General features: G+C 39.1%; 4 protein-coding genes and 1 long non-coding RNA gene across 5 annotated transcripts in view; 2 read left to right on the plus strand and 3 right to left on the minus strand.

The window, feature by feature from the left end:
- Positions 1-426: 426 nt before the first annotated feature.
- Positions 427-2,744, minus strand: LOC6050661 (inhibitor of growth protein 1 homolog). Its single transcript, XM_038264786.1, has 2 exons — positions 1,277-2,744; positions 427-1,217 (listed from the first exon to the last, which is right to left on the minus strand). The coding sequence occupies exons 1-2, from the start codon at positions 2,543-2,545 to the stop codon at positions 1,011-1,013; spliced, it is 1,476 nt and encodes a 491-aa protein (XP_038120714.1). The 5' UTR covers positions 2,546-2,744; the 3' UTR covers positions 427-1,010.
- Positions 2,745-5,303: 2,559 nt separating this feature from the next.
- LOC119770689 lies at positions 5,304-6,368 on the plus strand. Its single transcript, XM_038266023.1, has 2 exons — positions 5,304-6,087; positions 6,150-6,368. Exons 1-2 carry the CDS (start codon positions 5,711-5,713, stop codon positions 6,283-6,285), a joined length of 513 nt encoding a protein of 170 aa, XP_038121951.1. The 5' UTR covers positions 5,304-5,710; the 3' UTR covers positions 6,286-6,368.
- Positions 6,369-6,932: 564 nt separating this feature from the next.
- Positions 6,933-7,889, minus strand: LOC119770690. The gene is made up of 3 exons (XR_005278947.1): positions 7,708-7,889; positions 7,433-7,646; positions 6,933-7,360 (listed from the first exon to the last, which is right to left on the minus strand). It is a non-coding gene; the product is annotated as an uncharacterized LOC119770690 (long non-coding RNA).
- A 1,382-nt stretch (positions 7,890-9,271) lies between these two features.
- On the minus strand, positions 9,272-11,640 carry LOC119768923. Its single transcript, XM_038260723.1, has 4 exons — positions 11,612-11,640; positions 9,561-9,834; positions 9,431-9,501; positions 9,272-9,370 (listed from the first exon to the last, which is right to left on the minus strand). The coding sequence occupies exons 1-4, from the start codon at positions 11,638-11,640 to the stop codon at positions 9,304-9,306; spliced, it is 441 nt and encodes a 146-aa protein (XP_038116651.1). The 3' UTR covers positions 9,272-9,303.
- LOC6050625 (microtubule-associated protein Jupiter) overlaps positions 11,526-21,948 on the plus strand; it is a 243,610-nt gene continuing 233,187 nt past the window's right edge. The window contains exon 1 of the mRNA XM_038265124.1: positions 11,526-11,980. Coding sequence (XP_038121052.1) covers positions 11,925-11,980 — 56 coding nt within the window. The 5' untranslated portion in view covers positions 11,526-11,924. The remainder of the gene's footprint in view (positions 11,981-21,948) is intronic.

Here is a 21,948-nt window from a genome sequence, read left to right on the forward strand (position 1 = left end):
TAAGCCGATTTCCACCATAACGTGATAATCCTCTCCAATCAACCAAAAGTTCGTAACCAAAACACCTCGCCCGATGGACAAAACCGACAATAACAACACACGATCGCGCAAGCCTGAGAAACAACAGCTTTGGTGACAGAGAGCAAAAAAACCTTAACCGAGGTGGCCATCATCACCAAGTTGAGAGATTGGTATGCGCGCCAGCCGCTGCCACGCTACGAGAAAAAGAAAGCATAGCCAAAGCGCCACTAAAATGCAAAAACGCTGCAGCTTGGCGCGATGTAACGAGCAAGAAATTTGTATGCTGGGAAACAACCTGTCTTCTTGCGCGGATTTTATGCCTCAATCAGGAAGTGTGCGTTCGATTCGACGGGGAAAGGTCTTTCGGAATGCAACTGCTGCTGCTTCGCGTGTGATTGCGAGTCAATTCTAGTCAAATCATGTGGTTTTATTTTTCTCTTACTCTCGCGCGCTTAGTACAATATAATTTTTTCTACGGGTTCCGAATTTGTTTGTGTGATTTAATTTGTATTTCCCAAAAGTGTGTACTTTTTTTCGCGTTGTTAAAATTTGTCTTACTCGTTAGGTTTGAAACAGGTTCTCTCTTTTTGTTTTAAATCATAAATACACAGTGTATTAAGTGGCGAAGACTTGCGTCGTTGGAAATTGAGGAAACGAACCCTGCTGAACTGAACAGTACAAAAAAGGGAAGCTTAATAACTAAGCTTTCTCTCTCTCTAAAAAACAATGATTCCGTACGGCGATGAGTGTGTAACCTTAGTGCCAAAGTTAATTCAATAAAAACTTTAAAATACATAAAATGAAATGATTAAATTAATGTTCTAGATCGCTCACCCTCCCCATTGCTCCGTTCGTTGTAATTGGTTTTGGGGAACAAAAAAAAGATCAAACGAACCAGTCGAGCGGGAAATAGCGCAAAACTTGAAACAGTTTTTCGGTCCTGTCTTACAGTCTAGAAATCAGCAGCAGTAGCTGAAGAAGCCGAAGCTTTAGGTCTTCTCCTCCTTTTCCTTGTTGTACCGCTCGAGCTCCTTCAGGAACTGGGCCTTCGGTTTCATCACGTTGGGCCGGTCGCCGCGGCAGTTGGGACAGAACCACTTGCCCTTCGGCTTGGACATGAGCGCCACGCAGCTAAAGTGGAACCACTCGATCGGGCACAGATCGTTATCACAGAGGATCATCTCGCCGAAGGAGATCTGAAAAAAGTTTAAATTAGTTTTGCGATTTGGAAAATTTTCAAAAGTCGCCATCTTACCTGATCACACAGACAGTACGTTGGCTCGTCCGGATCGATGGTTTCCTCGGGTGGCGGAGTGTCCTCGCGTGCTTCCGGGCCTGTCCCCGCCCGCCGGTCTTTCGCTTCTTCTTTTGCCACCGGCCGCCGCTGCGCCCTTTTGCCCTGACCTCCGGCACCACCACCGGTGGACTGTCCACTGCTGCCAGCTGCGCCACTTCCGCTTCCCCCAGCGCCACCACCATTTCCTCCTGCTGCTGAACCGCTTCCCGAACTCGTCGCCTTTCCAGCGCCCGCTCCACCGCTCCCAGGAGTTCCTCCGCCGCCATTTCCACCGGACGCAGCCTGGCCCACAACGTCCTCCTGCTTGATATTGCTCGTGTCGATCGGGTCAACCTCCATCGCGCCGGAAGTGGAGTTCGGTGTGCTCGATCCGTTGTTCGCGCTTCCCCCGGTCTGTTCGTTCCGCGTTCGCCGGGCACGCTTCGATCCCCGCTCAGTCCCACCATTCCCGTTGCCACTGCTCGCGCTTCCTCCTCCAACTCCACTCCCAGCCGCTCCGGAACCATTTCCGCCGGATCCTCCCCCATTGTTCCCGTTTGCATTCCCCCCACCCGACGAATACCCTCCGGAAGCACCACCCACGGAAGAGCTATCACCACCACCATTTCCCCCCGAACCCACCCCACTCGGACCGTTCCCGGTGGACGACGACGCCGCAAACGCGGCCGACGGAGACGCAATGGCGCTCACGTTACTAGCGCTGTTGTTGTTCGGAGAACAAGCCGGACTTGCCGTCCGGATCTCCTTCTGCTGCTGCTGCTGCTGCTCAACCGACATCTTCTCCTCCCGACCGTAGTCCAACCGCGAGAAGAAATCACTGCCCAGATTCTTAAAGTCCTGGTCCAGCGTGCGCGTCTTGTGGTCAATCAGATCCTGCAGGTGCTGCACAATCTGCAACTTTTCATCCCCCAGCTCCTGGGCCGCAATCAGGCCCTGCTGCATCCGCACGATGGCACGCTTCGTCGCCTGACTCAGCTGGTCCGTCGACGACGAGTCACTTCCGGCGCCACCACCACCACCATTCACCACCGCTCCCGTCCCGTTCGCCCCGTTCCACTGCTCGTAGTAGATGCTCACGTCACGCAGATGGTTCCGGTACAGCACGTCAATCTCCCGGATGCGGGACAGGTGCCGCTGCACATCGTCCGGCAGGTTCTCCACCGAGTCCAGATAATTTTCCACGTAGTTGGCCGAGTGCAACGCTTCCACCGTAACCTGGTTGATCATGGCCAAGCTTGCCGCGTCCACATCCAAAAGCGTCCGTAAAGTTCGCAAAACCGTACCTGCTCGCGGTCACGCACCCAAGTGGCCACTTTTCCAGCCAGGAATGTCCCGCAAAAAAGCGACTTTTCAGCGGAAAAAAAAATTACGATTCTTTTGGCTGCTGCTTTACTATTTTCGCTGCGTTTCTTCTTTCTTGTGATAGTCGCGTTTTTTTTTTTTGGGAGTGCGAGATCTCACGCACACAAGCAGCGCAATGTTTTGACAAGATGGAACGATGTGAAAAAGGAACGCGGACTGCGCGAGGGGTGAGTCAAAGGAAAACGATTGTAATGCAAGAAAATAATCTGTAATCGCGGTAATTACCAAACTATTTTAGAGAAATCGAGTTGAGAAATTTTCTACGCATAATAAAATATTACTGCACTGACAAAAGTTTTTTTTTATTAAAATTACTTTTGAAATAAAAGTTGATAAAATTCGCTTGGTTTAACGTTGTTTACTTGTTTACGTGTACTTTGTACATACCAGCCGGATCCTAAGATGACAGTTTTTGTGAGTTGCGCGTATTCTCCGACAGATGGCCAGTGCACTGAGCAAAACTCCCACAGCGCATCGACGTGTTTCGCACATGATCTGACCCTGCTGTACAGAGCACTCAAACACTGACGAACTGACGTGCCACCCCATACTTTTTTGAGAAAATTCTGACCGCAAATTCTCCAGCGAACACCAACTCCATCTACCTTCAGGTTCGCTGAACTAATTCTCTCTCCCACACGTTTTTTCGATATTGCGACTATGCTTCAAATTGTAATCTGCGTCGTTTCAATAAAATCTGCGCGCAGAACGTTTTTGGAGTGCGCTATTTGTTTCGCTGAAAGCGCGTGCAAGTTTAAACTGACTTCAACAATACATTGCATGTAAACATTGGCTCGAAGCAAGAGGGAAGAGAGAAAAATCGGTTGACAGATTGTTCGCTAGAAGAAAAAACGCCAAACAAGAAGAAGACAACTGCGGTCAAAAGTGGTTTGCTCGTGGCACGTCAGTTCGTCAGTGACTCAAATATCAATCGCAAAACACTTAAAATTTCGGTGATTGGCCACGAAATAATTTCAATAGCCAAAACTTGAATTTTAAATGGTGTTCAAAAATAATAATACGTACAAGCAGTATACATATTCTCGCTTGCTTGTCGTGCACGCTACCACTGCACCGGCCGGCCAGTTGAAACGTAAGAGTTTTGTGTGCTACTCGTCGGAATCCGCCCATTGAATACGCAACTCAAAATTTGCATGTGAAACTCTTTTATCGAGAATGCTTTCGCGGTAGGCTCACTACTGGTGTTTTTTTTTGAAAAGGTCCAATAAACCAAATTTTCAGTTTTTGCTTTTTGGGTGTTTTTTAATACCCCCCAAGTAACCAAACAGCACTAAAACAAGTCAGTGTTTAGCACTACAAGCGCTTTACCAGCTGTGGGTTACAGCTAAGAAGTTTTGCAATCTGCACTAAAAGCGCTTTTACAGCTGATTTGCAGTCGGTTTTGGACTTTATATTTCTGATTTCCAGCTGGCCTCTACTGTTGTTGATCCAACCCTGCACAAAACGTCAAAAAATTGGGAGAGGCAAAAATGTTGCTCTCGCTCTCCCTCATTTTCGTCCCCTCCTTCCATTCTATTTTAAGATTTGTTTACTATTCTATGTTACCGACGCTGCTGACCAAGTGTTGAAGAGCCGATTTTTTTGATTGAAAGTGAGATGTCGGAGATGTAATGCTAGGACGACGACGCCAGGGGCTAGTTGTTGCCGCCGATGAGTGGAGATTCCTGAGCCTAAGCCCACACGCCCAATTTGGAGATGGCTTATCTCAGAAGTAGGAACACCTACAGATGGTAGTACCTTGCGTAAAACCTATTTTTAATTAACTCAGACAGACACTGTAGGCGGCAGATTCCTCCAATCCGGCCAAGGATTGTAAGAAAAAAAAACTTTAATTTATTTTGATTCCCCCTGGTAATCCTGAAGCAAGCAATTGCCGTTTACGTTTGGCACCGGAAAGGCCCGGGTAAGCCAACGTAGAAATGCATCCTGTAGAAGAGATTCTTCTATAATTCTTCCAAAAACATGCATTAAAACTGAAAAGCATGAAATTCGATGAATCTCGCACACCGACTGACCGTTTATTTTTCTCCGCTGGTTTGTTTTGGTCGTACTGGCAGAAGCTTGGAATGAAGGGATGAACGAGCAAGAGATATTTTTATTTTCGTTTGCTTAGTTCTCTCTCTTTCACACCACATCTGTGTTGCCAGTTAAATGGAAAAAAATACAGCAGTGTTGCTAGCAGTAGCATTAAAACAGCTGCATTTCAGCTTATACTACAGCAGTTGTTTTAGAGCTGATTTGTCATCACCTTAGCTGTTTTAGAGCTAACTTGCTGTTGAATGCTAATAAACAGCCAATTTATGATTTTTCTTAGTGCTGGATGGTTACTTGGGCCCTGACCAAGGGGGTTGACACTCGATCATTCAGGAATCATTCCAGTTTAATTCCAGAATGATTGAATGATGAGAATGTTTTGCTCTATAATATGATTTTTCCAGATTAGCGTGTAAACGTCAAAGAATCAAAATAAAGCAAAATGTTTTCATCCCATGTTGTTATACGATCGTGTTTCGTTTGCGGCAAGCAATAGCCCCTGCGGATCTCACGAAATTTACGGGTGGAAAAGGACGTTAAAAAAAAAACAGCCAGTGACGAGCTGATAACCAGCCTCTTTCGCGGCCACCTTCAACAAGACTATCGTTTCCACCAGGAGACGGCCGTGGCGGAAGCCTGTCTCAAGGTGAACAAATTCGGCGAGGTCCCCCCCGACTCTGGGACCTCGAAACGGTGACCGGAGAATCCGCTGGCTCTGATGGAGAAGTTCCGCGGTAGAGATGACCCGGCCAGGATGGCAGTGTAACCGGCAAGGAACAGATCGCGGACGTGGAATCCGAACAAGCCGCATGATGCGTGGAACACGATTCCGGCCGAACTGGTCAAACGTTACGATATTCAATTCAAAGCTCCGAGCGTATCGCAGGCGTTCCGACCCGGGAGGTAAAGGCGGATTGCATCGGCAAGTTGGTCACGGTTATAGGAATCGTTACCCGTTGCACCAAGGTAAAGCCCATGATGATGGTGGCCACTTATACATGTGACCGTTTGACGCCGGGGATTTATGGCCATTTGGAAGTGAAGAAGGCGCAGCTGTTTCTGCTGGTTGGTCTATCGATGCCCGCACGGCACGAAACATCAACTCACGGCACACCGTCTAGCAGAACATCCAACTGCCAGCCGCTTTGCTTGCCCATTCGACTTTTGCTTGCTCATTCTAGACAATCCGGACCGCATGTCGCTGATCCGCGGGTACAACGCACTGTGCAAGCGCAAAGTGCCGGTCATCCCGCCGGAACTGTCCGAGTACATTGTCAACGCTTAGGAGGCCCTCCATCTGTTGGAAATATTCAAGGACTCGCTGAACCAAACCGAGTAGAAAAGACCAATTAGTAAGTTACTTTATAAATGAATCAAATTACGCCCGTACCAACAAATCTTTCTTTTTTCACAGCACCCAAAACACGTCGGACAAGATCTTTCCGCTGACGCGGGAGTTGGTCGGTGCGAGCGAAACGGTCAAGATCTCAGACGTGAAGAAGCGCTGCACGACCAAGCTGGGCCAGGAGGACGCCTGCATCGAGGAGTAAGAGGAGCTAAACGTTTGGCAGGACAACGACCAAACGCGGACGAAAATTACCTTTGTCAGTTAGCGATTAAATGCAGTTTATGTGTATTCGAAATATTTTGTCATCTGAATTGAACTTTTGGGTTTTTGGCAACAAATAAAATCAGTCCATCAGTGCAGGGAGAATACTCGATAGAACCTGGTACCAACGTCCGCCGGGTTGATGGGCCACCTCGTCGGCAGGTTGACGACCTGAATCCTACAATCATCGACGAATTCCTGCCTGTTGGACTCCTGCAGCGGGTGCACGCGATAAAACTATGATCACAAACGAGGCCGATCTTTATTGTAATTAAGCAAACAAAACACTGAGCGCAGCTCCTTTCGTCACAGCCGCAGCAACTTTTTTTTCAGGATCGTCCGGTTCCATCGCTGGGAAGAGCAGATGTTTTTGTTGTCGGTCAGCAACACGGTCAGCTGATCGATTCTCATGCCCTAGCCGCCGGTCGATGGAAGACCGTACCCCTGGGCGTTGCAGAAGTTCTCATCCTCCAGCTGAGTCTCGTCATCGCCGGTTGCTGTGTCGGCAGCCTGTTGCTCGAATCGCTAGCGCTAGACGGCCGGATCGTTTAACTCGATGGCCGGTAGTGTTGCGAGCGGGGCATGATCTAAGGGTGGCCGCAGATGAAGGTCGGGCTGATGCAATAATCGTCGACGAGTTTGCCCAGAGGTGAGTAGATGGGACAGAGTTCGCTCAGAAATTTGTTCGCCTCTGGCGTGTGAGCTTATCCACGGCTGGAAACTTGACCTTGAGGATCTTTCCAGGGCGCCTTCTTTCATGGAAACGCGCTTAAGGGTGACAAAAGCCGACTCACTCTCGTACAACTTGGCCCACACAAATCTTTCCATCAGATCGCGTGAATCCTTCTTGCCAGCACGTCCCCGTCCTTCAAACCACAATGCAAGCTGCTGACTTAAAACTTGTGCGGATAACGGTGCATTTTCGGGGTCTTTCGGGGTTCATTCGACGAGATTTACTTTTCGTTGATTTTCGGGGCATCGCTGGCCGCGGGTTAGGCTTTGTCCTTTTTTCCCTCCTGTGAACGGAAAAGGATGAAAAATGAGCTTGTGTGGAAATGCACCGGAAAAGGCATGAATTCGAAACTCACTTTTCTTTGTTTCCAGATCAAGTTGCGTGAATTAGCAGACCGCCCTCCACAACGGTGCTGAAACCTTCAGGTAGTATTCGGGTTGGTTGGGCAACTGGTGCCCTCGAAGTATTCCGGCGATTTTAACAGCATACACCAGATTAATACCAAACCTGGACGAATCTGCCATCATGAGACCGTGTTTAAGGTTGGAGACCTGGTACAGTTGCAGGACCTGAGGGAAACATAAACCGATTAGATTAAGTTCCACTGAACGGAATTGTTAACAAACTCACCCAGGTTTCACGAAATCCCTTCCAACAAAAGGAACAGATCTGATCATTGAGTTCCGTCGTGATCCAGGTGCTCGTCGGTGACACTGCCGTTGAAGTGGCAGAAGCACCGTGTCGTACTCCCGGAGTATGACCACTACGTACTTCCTCGCTGAATTGTTTATCACGAGACGGTCTTTCATCTGGACCGTCTCCGAATTGTGGCGGTGATCGTGCTGATGGTGGCCGCGATATTGGTTGGCACCAGGAGCGGCCTCTTATACCACGCTCTGATTGTGTTCGAGTGCCGTCTTGTTTTGAGGTTAAGGTTGCAGCATAAAGTACGGCGACAAGTGAAAAAAACAACTCCCGGATGCTGGCGTCCAACTTCCGGTTCAGTTCCCTATTCTCCACCGAACTCTCCAAATCTGTCGACGCCTTCGCAAACAACGGGTCCTCAAACCGGATTCAACTGGACCAGGTCGCGTTTTCCGCGGATTGTTTTCAAACACCAAAAGTCTAATCGTGTCCAGGCGAGCCGCTGTTTTGTCGTCGTGTCCGTGGCCGCGAAAAACTGCGTTGGCTTGTTACTGGCTTCCGTTCTACTGGCAAATTCCGTGAGGTCCGCTTCCGGATTACGGGTACGCGTTTGGAAGCAATTCGGCGTAGCTTCCACTTGCCACAAGCGGCGATGTTTGCGTTGATGTTTACTTTTTTTCGAGAACATGACAGCTCTTGCTGGTTAACACGCTTAAACAAAATTAAATAGAAACGGAATAATTCTGCGTATGGCCAGCATCATTCCAGAATTATTCTGGAATGAACAGAATAATCTGAATGAAAATATTTGATGTGTCAACCCCCTTGGCCCTGACTCAAGGCGGTTTCAAAAACACCCAAAAAGCAAAAACTGTAAATTTGGTTTATTGGACCTTTTCAAAAAAACTCCAGAGATCACGAACTTCACGCAGAAAAATAAGGCATATTTGAATCAACAAAACGTTTTGTTGATTTGAAAATCATGATTTTTGTTGAAGCAATGCTAAACGTCAAAGCAGCTTTTTCAAAACAACAAAATACTTTTGTGGAATTGAAAAAATCAAGGTTTGTCTCAACCTAAGCCTCAACGCAATTTTTTGTTGATTATATTCAACAAAAAATTGGTTGATTCAAACCTCGTACAGGCTGATTCTACAAAACATTTGTCTGCGTGTTGGCGTCCCAAGCAACTATCCAGCATTACTAGAAATCATAAATCAGATGCAAAACAGCATTCACCAGCTAATCAGCTGTAAAACGGCAAAGATGAAAGCAAATCAGCTCTGAAATAACTGCTTTGATAACAGCCGTTGTTCGGACGGTGGCGGAATAAAAACCCAAATTTTGTGCATCAGCCGCTTCGCAGCAGATCAAACTGTTGAAAATATATTAAAGAGTTCAATTTTAGTTTGTTTTGTACTTATTTACATGTGTGTGTACGTCTTACATTTTTTAGTTCGCTTCCGTACAGAAATTCCTTCCTACTCCTTGCACAATCCACCGATCCTTAAATCCTATCAGTAATTTTAATTCATTATTTACAAATAGTTTCAACTTTTAACTTGTGCAACAACTTACAATTCACCCCAGCAGCAATGACCGCACCGGGCTCTGCTGAGATTTTAACTTGTTGTTCTTCGTGCCAAATCTGTGTTTTGATTCTCGTTAGTTATCACCGTTGTACTAACTTAGGTTAATTACGTGTTACCTGTGATCCTGGCACGTCGGTTCCGTCTGTACTGTCCTGTTCTGTCCTGGCCAAACGGTCTGAAGTCCGTACTACTAGGAGTCAGAGGTTTTAGTTTGTTGTTTTGTTTTGCATGCACTTTTTAGCTCACCGAGTGTTTTATCCGTGTACTTGTGATCGTCCAACCTACGCGCACAAAATTCACCTCGCACAAACCACTTTTCTGCGCAACTTCGTTCGCAGTAAAACTCGACTTTGTTTCGTGAACTTCTTCTTCGATGTCAACAAACTTTCTCCCTATCGCTAACCACTCTTTCTTCGTGTTTATTTCCTCCTCGCTCTTTCTCACTGTCTCTCTGTTTTGTTGTGACAGTTGTAGCCAACGCGTCGCGTCGACGCGTTTTGCGGCGTTGCTGCGACCGTGTCTGTTTTGCCACGACTGGCAGCAGTGTTGTCGGAACAGCCGTTATAGAGCTGATTACCAGCTGCCACTAGCGACACTGTTGAAAATTGTCAAAAAACTGGCAACACGTCTGCTGTGTTGACCGAGAGTGAAAGAGAGCGACTGAGAAAGAAAACAAAACGGTGAAAAACTCTCGCTCACTCGTAGATCCACAAAACCAAAATAAACATGGTGATGGAAATTTGAAATTGCCCGTGTTTAGGAGGACATTTTGAGCAAATTTTGTTCTACGAAAAACTTTACTTCTCTTGTTTTATGTTTTTCTGGTCATTTTTAGTATTTTAATTTGCATTTTTCTTGTTTAGTTTATGTCTGTTTTTGGTAGTTTTTGGCCTTTTCTACCACCTCCTATTATTACATTTTGCCTATCTAATTTTTTCATGTTATTACAGTCACTTTTTCAATCTTTTGCTTGTTTTTCCCTTTTTCTGCTATAAAATGGCACCATTATCACTTAAGTTGTAAAAAAACGTGTAGAGGCATAGTCTGGGACACTAGAAAAATTACTGCATACTTCTTTTTACTTAAAATAAAGGAAATGTTAGTAAAAAACTCAGCCAAAGTTGACCCGTAAAAAAATGACGTTTTTAAAACCATTGGCAAAGTCACAAAAAACAAGTTGAACTTCCAAACCATAAATTTTCTAAAATTTTAAAGTTTCTTCTTTCCAATGCTTTTTAAAGATCAAAAATTGGTAGAAAAATTGATTTTTGGCGATTTTTTTAAATCGAAGCCCGTCTGGGTTGGGTTGTAGAGGGTTAACGTGAAAACTTCCATCATTGCCAAGATTTTTTATTCAAAGATATAAATTTTGCGTCGCTTTCATCATTTTAACAAAATTACTTCTAAAAGTTATCAAGAATAGTGCCCTACACATGCTGATACTTTTTGGTAACGATTATCCCATTCCTTGTAAAGTTATGAAAATCGTCATTAATCAATGGTTGCCGACTAGTACGTCAATGATTGTACCACAAAATTATATAAATTTTTAAACACATTTGATTTAGATCAAAAATTCTGGCTTCAAAAACTGAACAACCGATTCTGATTCCTTTTGGTGCAGAAATTCGTTGTATTGAATTCAACACAGAATAATTCATAGTGATGATCAATTTTCTTTGAAAATGATCAACGGCTTCACCTTGAACAAACCAACAAATTCAAAACATTATTTAATCCAAAATCATATCTGGAGAATTCTGGAGAATTCTGCTCCTGTTCTAGTACTTCTTTATTTTAGATTGAACAAAAACAACATTTGCACTCCCCTCGTTGTAATGACCATTTCCAAGTGTTCCTATGTTGCTCGTCTTCCTTTGGAACACGGAAAGCATAATTTTTATGATTTTGTTTTCTTGTTTTGCTTTATTTATTTTTTTGCTGTTATCCATTTTTTAATTATTTATTACTTATTTGACATTATTACATGATTCCCTGAAAACTAGTGTAACTTTCCTGTTTTTCTTATTTGAATAATAATAATAATTATTATTCAAACATAATATCCACTCTTTTTTCTTGTTTATGCTTGTCGAACAAGACCACAACACTCTCACACACACTTTCAAAAAAACGCAAAGGCGCGAACAAAAAGACGAGGAAAACCTGCAGCAAAACTTCAAACTCCACTCACCAGCCTGCTTTTGGACAAGTCTTTTGTACTCGCGTGTTCTGTTTCTCTTCAGATTCGCTCCTGAACGGTTGTGTTTTTGCCCGCGCGCTCTCTCTGCTCTTACTTGTACTTCGTTCGAGATTCTTCCGCCATCGGTTTTTGTCTTTTTACCGGCACTTTTGTTGTTCTCGCGTGTTCACGTTTTAGAGCAAATTTGCCCAAGTTTGTCGTCGGAGTTCGGTGTCGTCCAGTTTTACAAGAGTGTCCTTGTATAGAACAAGAAGGATCGGATCAGAACCGGATTTTTGTCGGGAAGAGATCGGTTGTGCGCGAGTGTAAAAAGTGATATCGAGCTAAATTTTTGAAAAAATCGTTGCGTTCTTGTGCCTATTTTTTGTGTGTGACTTACGGATTTAAAACAACTCCAGCCTACCAAGATGACTTCCACCAACTTCTCCATCGGATTCGGTGAAGGATCCAAGGCCTCTAGCAAGTAAGTTAAAAAGTTTAAAAGAATATGAATACATGTCTTAGATTTGAATTATTACATTCAAATTCATAATTCATATGAGATGTAATTATGAGAAGAGGAATTTCAATGAAACCCTTCAGCTTTGCGCGCGTGTTTCGTGATCTCTTTTTGCCTCTTCTGTGGTCTCGATATTTTGTTCTGTTGTTATGGAGAAAAAACCACGCTTTTTCTGTTTTTTTTTTTTTTGCAAACTTTATAGCGATTGTACCAATACCTACAAATAGGTCGGGAGTCGTGCTCGCGTGTTGGAGTCTGAGTGTGATGAACCCCTTATTTTTGTTAGCAGAATGTTTTGCATAAAACAAGAAGGATGTGTCAGATGGATTTCTTGATCTTCTTTTCAAAGTTATGAATTTCTTACTAGACTGTTTGACATATAGAGTTCAGACTCGATTATTTAAAGCCTCGAAGTTCTATAATCCAAAGTTTTGTATGGGACTTCGGATAATCGAACCCGATAAAAAAAAACATTCGTTTATTTTTATTTTCTTGTTTTTAACATCAAATTCCAGTTCTCCGACCCCATTTTAATTAAATTAGAACAGTTGATTGCCTAATAAATAACAAAACGCATCAATATTTCGTCCCCACCATATTGGCCACCATTTTGGAGTTAAAAGTTCTAAATCACTTTATTATCGTAGTTTGTTTTCTCCGGAACGCGTGAAAAATATTTCCAAAATCTTGGGAATCGGGTCCTAAAATTAAGCTTAAATTTGTGGTTTTATTCTTCACAACAATAAAGCTTATTTTTCTGAGTACAACCCAAGTAACATTTTAGGCTTTATCAAAGCTGTCACAACCGCTATAAAACCTATCAGCCAAAACCAACATTAAAGCCACTAAGTCGTAACAGCCTCCCCAGAACCCCGATAAACCTCTGTTAAAACCCAAAAGGACCTCCGCAAAAGGTTGTCACTGCCTTTTTATTAAACCTACATAGGAGTTCAAGGCATTACAACTGAATCCTAACATCCTCAAAGCCTTGATAAAACCTTTGTTAAAACCTAGTCAGGCTCAGGAGTTATGAAAAAATGATATTTCATACGTCTTCAAACGTCTTATGCCAAATAGGTTTTATTTTGGCAAAAAATAAATCTTTGTCTTGCCAAATGATAAAATGGAGATGGTTTGCAAAAATGGCGATGATAAATACAGTGGACTCTCTGGCTGTCGATCTTCTCGATATCAATATTGCTCCAGCTGTCAATAAATTTTTCAGTCCCTTCAAATAGATTTTCTTGATTTCCGTTCTATAATTTGATAACTCCCGCTCTCGACGGTCCCTTCAATATCGACAACGAGAGAGTCCACTGTAATAGATATTGGAGGTAATCAAAATAATTTGAAAGCTGATTGTTCAAATTTGGTGACTCAAACTCAGCAACGGTTGAAATTTTATTGATAAATGTATGGGAGATAGGGCCAAAAAAATCAACTCGATTCATAAAACATCATTACATGTAATCATAGTTTTTAATGTTAAAATATATTTTATTGCAATTGGGTCCTAAAATGAAGCTTAGATTACTGGTTTTATTGTTTACAGCGATATAGCTTATTTTTCTGAGTACAATGACCCTTTGTACAACCACAAAGAGTTAAAATGGATTTTAAATCAATTTTGAAAAATTAACCTCGCGGTCCTTCTTGACAGAAAAGCTCCTACTTGACAGCTCGTTCTAAGGGGACCCATCGAAAAAATGTTGTCCTGTAAAAAAAAAATTGTTTGCATTAAAATGAAAAAAAGTGATCAGAAATGGTTTTTAATCGTGTTTTTTACCGTTGTACATAAAAATTGACATAGGGCTTTAGTACCCAATTCTTTGAAAAAAAATGTTCAAATTATTTACAAACATCTATCGCTATATTAATTATATCAGAAATTCAGCATAAATGAGTGTTCTTGTCAAATTTAAATCAAATTTCTCAGTTCTTGGTTTTAAAGAAGCATGCGATAAAACCGTTTGGCATGACATTGCCATTGGATTTTCAAGACTCTCTTAAAACTTTCATATAACCTTATTGAAAGCCACAATGTCAAAGGCATAAAACCCTGTTAGAACCTATTAATTAGCTCTTGCTTATTGGTTGCGGTGAATGCCCAAATAAAACTAAGCAATCAGAATGCTACCATAAAACCTTCATAAAACTAGGTGGTGGCTAGTTGGTTTTAATATGTCACTTGGGAATAACCCTTTTAACGACCGCAAAGTATTTAAAATGGATTTTCAATCAATTTCAAAAAAAACTTATCTACGTGGCCTTTCTTGGCAGAAAAGGTCCTACTTGACAGCTCGTTCCAAGGGGACCATAGTTGATCCATCGAAAAAGTGTAGCCTTTTGAATCTATTTTGTTTTGCATTAAAATGAAAAAAAAAGTGATCAGAAGTGGTTTTTTATCGTGTTTTTTACCTTTGTACATAAATTGACATAGGGCTTTTGGACCCTATTACCGGAATCCCGGGACAGGTAATGAAAACCATTTTTAATTTTTTTATGCCTGGATCATAGAATTAGTTGATTATTATTAACTGATGATATAAGCCGAGCTCCTGTGGTCTAATGGTTACAGGTTTCGCTTTATGAGCGGAAGGTAGTGGTTTCAAACCCACATGGCTCGGCACATCCTTTCCCCTGTACTCTTCACATGTAAAAGGACCAACTGTTCTCTATATAATTGCCCTACAGAGCTCCACGGCCCGATCGCAAAAAGTGCTTTGAAGGGACGAGTTTGTCAGAAACCAGAACTTAAGGGCTAGCTGGGTATAAATAAACGTAAAATGTGCACTTCGGTTCTAGCGATACATTTGGACAGTACAGAGTGGAAAAGGCAGAGCCAAAGAGGATTGAAAAAACATTCAAACCTCTTCGGCGGCGAAGTTACGGCAGTGGATCGCTCGACACACTCGCTCAACAATAGCGTGTGTGCGTGTCCCATCTGCCTAATAACAGAAGAAGCCTTTGTGATTCTATAAATAGAATTGCAAGTCCGCAATAGATCTAATTCCTGGTCGCAGTGGATAGTGGCATCAAACAAAAAAAAAAAAAAAAACTGATGATATTTCAGGCTACAATCTAGCAATTTTTAAAATCATTAAAAATTTGAAATTTGTATGTACAGACCAGACTTGATTATCCAAAGCCTCGATAATCCGAAGTTTTGGTTATCCGAAGGATTGTATGGGACTTATGATAATCAAATCAGAAACAAACAAAAATCGTATTTTAAAACTTATTTATAACATCAAATTTAAATTCTGCGATCCCATTTTAGTAAAATATGAATAGTTGATTGCCTTAAAAGCTACCAAATGCATTTTATCAGTAAGGTTTTATAGGCCGAGTGAAAAAAATAAATGATTGAACCCAAAAATGACGAAATTCTCGTCACAGTGTCCTGTCCTGATGCGAACAAAAGAGTAATCTACGTGCGTATGTATTGCGTGTACGTACACGAAAATAAAGTGAGGTTAAATTTTGTCAGCCAGCAAAATCAAATGGTGCGCTAGTGTGCGTACGCGAAACGTCATAAAGCTCTATAGAGGTATCCACACGCGAGAGTGTGTTAGTTTGTAACAAAATTTACACGCAGACATAGGCAAACTCGTCTGTCAAAATCAGCTGTGTCTTTTGTTATACCAGGAGCACGTGGTAAACAGCTGGTTTTTACAGGCGAATTTGGCTACTCGATTTGCCTATGTCTGCGTAAAAATAGTGTAAACAAAATCAGCTGCTTGGAATTCAGCCAATCACAATCGATCAAAACCAAAACAATACTTTGAATACAAATACTAACACAGAATCATGGTGTGCGTGAGAGAAACCGTGGAGATCTCTATAGAGTTATCTAAGCCCGAGCTCACGCACACTAGCACCCCATTTGTTTTGCTGGCGGGTACAAAATTTAACCTCAATCTTTTTCGTGTACGCAATACATGCGCACGTAGATAACTCTATGGGCAAGCTTGAGCTGTAACAGCCAAGGCTGTATATCATAGATACTCGCGATCTTGGTTTACATTAGTGTGAGTGCATCACTCCGTGCCAAGAAAACTAAAACAATAACAAACGAACAATAGACCGTGCCAGGAAACCAAAACATAAACAAAGACAACTTCCATCGGTGCAATAGAGTCAGACTCAATCTCGAGTACCTTCAGCAGGGATGGCAAATGGCAAAAAACCATCGCGAAGCCCTCGTTTGATTTATTACCTTCCAGTTACAGAATTCACTATAATGATGCATGAAGCAATTGTAGATTTTGTACAAACGAACAATTTTGTAGAACATTGTTTAATTCCAAAGTGAATGCTATTGACACTAGAGCGTAAACAATGTCTAAAAATGCCACCATCGGCGTCCCTCACTCGCGATGGTGAGGGGATTTTTGTTTACGCTCTAATGTCAACAGCATTCAGTTTAGAACAAAACAATGTTCTACAAAGTTGTTCATTAGTAAAATATCTACAAGTGCTCCATACATGGTTATAGTTAATTCCTAAACTGGAAGGAAATAAATTAAAAAAGCTTTTCGGAGGCCCATCGGCAAATACCTTCCCTGACCTTCAGGGGTCATACATAAAAATAAGATAACGAAAAATGTTTTTTTTTGTGATTCGTTTATCCGAAGGTTCCATTATTTGAAATAAATTTTTCCGAGGCCTTCGGATAATCGAGTGTAGCTGCACTCAAAGATCAGCAAATTACACTAATATCTTTAATGAAATGAAAATCTGTCTAGTACTTGCTCAGATATCATTGTTTAAATATTGAAAGCTATTTTGTTGACACTCAAAAATGTTTTTTTTACTGTTTGTTCGACTTTATTTTTTTTTATTTATTCTAATAAATTTTGGATTTGAAAAGATTGGCAGCACTGCCAAATGAATTTTAATCGTCTTAAGACAGTTATACATAATACAGATTATAGATTTTTTTTTGTCTATTTCCACTTTTTTTGCAAAAGTGTTTGAAAAAGTGCAATAAAATGTTAGCCGAAGGGTTTCGATGTTCGCTTTGTAGGCAAATGTTCCAGGGTCCGATTCCCATTTGCTCTCAACGCGAAAGTTCGGAACTATTTGAATGGCTGAATCAAATGATCTGTCCAACTCTAAGCGAAATTTTCTTGAGGATACCGTGGAGATTTTCCCTTGTCCTGTTGAAAAGGTCGAGCATCAACAATAGATTTTTCGTCTTCTAAATTCTGGACAGTTACAGCAAAAACGTTTCATTCTAGAACCATCCCAGATATAAAAACACGCACCAAAATAGCTGAATCATCGCTTAGTGACTTCTCTTCCTTTAACTTTTTGTACAGATTAGAGCCGACACGATGCGACCTACAACGACGTCGTCGTCGACATGTTTAACACCTAAACTCCCAAGCTCGAGAAAAGGGGAATTTGTATGGAAATTCTCGAGCATGGGAGTAGGTGTTAATAATCTGGCGAAGCTAGGGCAAACTTCTTCTGCGACCTGGCTCTTCTCTGTGTAGGGCTTCTCATTTGTGAGAGCTGGCCAACCGTTGCCGTAATCTGGAACATACTATCGAGGCAATTATTTTCCACTGAACTAAGGGGTTTTTGATAATGGAGCAAATTTATTACATTTTCTCGAAGTTGACTCACCAAGAAGTGCAAAACAGAAAGGTTTTTGTTTTGGACGTAAAAGTGCATCAATCTTAACGGGTTTCTAAATCACTTTTCATATACAGATGGATGTGATGTGATTAGCAAAGTGAGTAATGTGGAGTGACTTGCAAACAAAAAAGTAAGTACGGCTAATTGCCTTGTTTAATTAGCGAGGCATCGCTGAGTGTACCACTTTTTCGACAAGTGTTTGCACGTACTTGTTAATTATATCTTCATTTTGCCATGTTTATGCTTGACCTTTCGATGTTTAAATTCCAAACTAAATTTGGCATAGCTTATTGAGTATTAATGAAAAAATCCATATCGTAAAGCAAAATCTAGGAAGTCTGTTTGATTTTCTCCACCACAAAGCTCGGTGTAAAACCAGTTCTAACTAGTCGCCGCCACCGCCTCCTTTCAAGAGTCATTAATGCACTCGCTTCAAACAAGATAACTAAAAAGAAACCTAGACTCAAGTCTGCGCGCGCGGTTAAGGCGTAGGAGAAAGAACCACGCGATCCAGCATCCAAAGCGTCGTCGCCGAGAACATATTATACTTCCCCGGAGGGCAAAACCCGCGTTGAAAGTATTCTTCAAGAAAAAAGGGCTTTTGACTCCATGTCGCGCGGCCAAACACGACTTTCCGAGGCAGCAGCGCAGACAACGGAACAATCATAATCCTTATGGCTTACCTTTGTAGTAGGTACCTACGCGTTCAGCAGACGCAAGACATTAGTCATCGTTCATTAGGGCGTGTGTGCGTAGATTGTTGACTTCTACAAAGTCATTGAAACGGTTCTACAAAAAAAAAACAAACATACAAAAATACAAACAAAAATGCAAAATAAAAAACAAAAATCGAAAAAAATAGCGAAAATATCAAAAATAGCAAAAACAGCAAAATCTGAAAAAAAATTAAAATTACAAAAATTACAAAAAATTACAAAAAATACAAAAATTACAAAAAATTACAAAAATTACAAAAATTACAAAAATTACAAAAATTACAAAAATTACAAAAATTACAAAAATTACAAAAATTACAAAAATTACAAAAATTACAAAAATTACAAAAATTACAAAAATTACAAAAAATTACAAAAAATACAAAAATTACAAAAATTACAAAAATTACAAAAATTACAAAAATTACAAAAATTGCAAAAATTGCAAAGATTGCAAAAAATAGCAAAACTAGCAAATATTGCAAAAATAGCAAAAATAGTAAAAAAGTAAAAATAGTAAAAATAGTAAAAATAGTAAAAATAGTAAAAATAGTAAAAATAGTAAAAATAGTAAAAATAGTAAAAATAGCAAAAAAACAAAAATAGCAAAAATAGCAAAAATAGCAAAAATAGCAAAAATAGCAAAAAAAAGCAAAAATAGCAAAAATAGCAAAAATAACAAAAATTGCAAAAATTGCAAAAAATAGCAAAAAATGCAAAAAATACCAAAAATTGCAAAAAAAGTAAAAATAGTAAAAATAGTAAAAATAGTAAAAATAGTAAAAATAGTAAAAATAGTCAAAATAGTAAAAATAGTAAAAATAGTAAAAATAGTAAAAATAGTAAAAATAGGAAAAATAGTAAAAATAGTAAAAATAGTAAAAATAGTAAAAATAGTAAAAATAGTAAAAATAGTAAAAATAGTAAAAATAGTAAAAATAGTGAAAATAGTAAAAATAGTAAAAATAGTAAAAATAGTAATAATAGTAAAAATAGTAAAAATAGTAAAAATACTAAAAATAGTAAAAATAGTAAAAATAGTAAAAATTGTAAAAACTGTAAAAATAGTAAAAATAGTAAAAATAGTAAAAATAATAAAAATAGTAAAAATAGTAAAAATAGTAAAAACAGTAAAAAAAGAAAAAAAAAAGAAAAAATAGTAAAAATAGTAAAAAAAGTAAAAATAGTAAAAAAGTAAAAATAGTAAAAATAGTAAAAATAGTAAAAATAGTAAAAATAGGAAAAATAGTAAAAATAGTAAAAATAGTAAAAATAGTAAAAATAGTAAAAATAGTAAAAATAGTAAAAATAGTAAAAATAGTAGAAATAGTAAAAATAGTAAAAATAGTAAAAATAGTAAAAATAGTAAAAATAGTAAAAATAGTAAAAATAGTAAAAATTGCAAAAATAGTAAAAATAGTAAAAATAGTAAAAATAGTAAAAATTGCAAAAAATGCAAAAATTGCAAAAAATGCAAAATTGCAAAAATTGTAAAAATTGTAAAAATTGCAAAAATTGCAAAAATTGCAAAAATAGCAAAAATAGCAAAAATAGCAAAAATAGCAAAAATAGCAAAAATTGCAAAAAATGCAAAAATAGCAAAAATAGCAAAAATTGCAAAAATTGCAAAAATTGCAAAAATAGCAAAAATTGCAAAAAAAGCAAAAATAGCAAAAATAACAATAATAACAAAAATTTAAAAAATAGCACAAATAGTAGAAATGGCAAAAAAAGCCAACAAAAGCTAAAATATCTAAAATAGCTAAAAAGTTAAAATAGCTAAAATAGCCAAAATTGAAAAAATAGCAAAAAAAAAAAGTAAAAATAACAAAAATAGCAAAAATAGCAAAAAAGTAGCAAAAATTGCAAAAATATCTAAAATGGCAAAAATAGCAAAAAATTGCAAAAAATGTAAAATTAGCAAATGATCAAAATGTTCAAAATTATAAAAATGATCAAAATATTCAAAATATTCAAAATATTCAAAATGATCAAAAGGACCATAATGATCAAAATTACCAAAATTACCTAAATGACCAAAATGATCAAAATGACCAAAATGACCAAAATGATCAAAATGACTAAAATGACTAAAATGACCAAAATGATTAAAATTGTCAAAATGACTAAAATGATCAAAATAACCAAAATGACCAAAATGTCCAAAATGACCAAAATGACCAAAATAATTAAAATGACCAAAATGACCAAAATGACCAAAATGGCCAAAATGACCAAAATGACTTAAATGACCAACATGACCAAAATGACTAAAATTACCAAAATGACTAAAATGAATAAAATGACCAAAATGACTAAAATTGCCAAAATGAACAAAATTACCAAAATGACCAAAATGACCAAAATGACCAAAATGACCAAAATGACCAAAATGACCAAAATGACCAAAATGACCAAAATGACCAAAATGACTAATATGACTAAAATGACCAAAATGACTAAAATGACCAAAATGACCAAAATGATCAAAAAGACCACAATGATCAAAATGACCAAAATGACAAAAATGACCAAGATGACCAAAATGACCAAAATGACCAAAATGACCAAAATGACCAAAATGACCAAAATGACCAAAATGACCAAAATGACCAAAATGACCAAAATGACCAGAATGACCAAAATGACCAAAATGACCAAAATGACCAAAATGACCAAAATGACCAAAATGACCAAAATGACCAAAATGACCAAAATGACCAAAATGACCAAAATGACCAAAATGACCAAAATGACCAAAATGACCAAAATGACCAAAATGACCAAAATGACCAAAATGACCAAAATGACCAAAATGACCAAAATGACCAAAATAACCAAAATGACCAAAATGACCAAAATGACCAAAATGACCAAAACGACCAAAATGACAAAAATGACCAAAATGACCAAAATGACCAAAATTACCAAAATGACCAAAATGACTAATATGACTAAAATGACCAAAATGATCAAAATGACCAAAATGATCAAAAAGACCACAATGATCAAAATGACCAAAATGACAAAAATGACTAAAATGACCAAGATGACCAAGATGACCAAAATGACCAAAATGACCAAAATTACCAAAATGACCAAAATGACCAAAATGACCAAAATGACCAAAATGACCAAAATGACCAAAATGACCAAAATGACCAAAATGACCAAAATGACCAAAATGACCAAAATGACCAAAATGACCAAAATGACCAAAATGACCAAAATGACCAAAATGACCAAAATGACCAAAATGACCAAAATGACCAAAATGACCAAAATGACCAAAATGACCAGAATGACCAAAATGACCAAAATGACCAAAATGACCAAAATGACCAAAATGACCAAAATAACCAAAATGACCAAAATGACCAAAATGACCAAAATGACCAAAATGACAGAAATGACCAAAATGACCAAAATGACCAAAATGACCAAAATGACCAAAATTAACAAAATTACCAAAATTACCATAATTACCAAATCACCAAAATTACCAAAATTACCAAAATTACCAAAATCACCAAAATTACCAAAATTACCAAATATACCAAAATTACTAAA

This window comes from Culex quinquefasciatus, chromosome 3 (assembly GCF_015732765.1).
Source record: "Culex quinquefasciatus strain JHB chromosome 3, VPISU_Cqui_1.0_pri_paternal, whole genome shotgun sequence".
NCBI classification, from domain to species: Eukaryota; Metazoa; Arthropoda; class Insecta; order Diptera; family Culicidae; genus Culex; species Culex quinquefasciatus.

What these genes read in the sequence shown, in the direction of transcription:
- LOC6050661 (XM_038264786.1), bottom strand. Translation starts at nt 2,545, where the DNA reads ATGATCAACCAGGTTACGGTGGAAGCGTTGCACTCGGCCAACTACGTG. An exon ending in CGTACTGTCTGTGTGATCAG is followed by an intron (nt 1,218 to 1,276) that starts GTAAGATGGCGA and finishes AACTTTTTTCAG; the next exon opens with ATCTCCTTCGGCGAGATGAT.
- LOC119770689 (XM_038266023.1), top strand. Translation starts at nt 5,711, where the DNA reads ATGATGATGGTGGCCACTTATACATGTGACCGTTTGACGCCGGGGATT. An exon ending in CGAGTAGAAAAGACCAATTA is followed by an intron (nt 6,088 to 6,149) that starts GTAAGTTACTTT and finishes CTTTTTTCACAG; the next exon opens with CACCCAAAACACGTCGGACA.
- LOC119768923 (XM_038260723.1), bottom strand. Translation starts at nt 11,640, where the DNA reads ATGGCGGAAGAATCTCGAACGAAGTACAA. An exon ending in GAATCTCGAACGAAGTACAA is followed by an intron (nt 9,835 to 11,611) that starts GTAAGAGCAGAG and finishes GTGGCAAAACAG; the next exon opens with ACACGGTCGCAGCAACGCCG. An exon ending in GTACACGGATAAAACACTCG is followed by an intron (nt 9,502 to 9,560) that starts GTGAGCTAAAAA and finishes GACTCCTAGTAG; the next exon opens with TACGGACTTCAGACCGTTTG.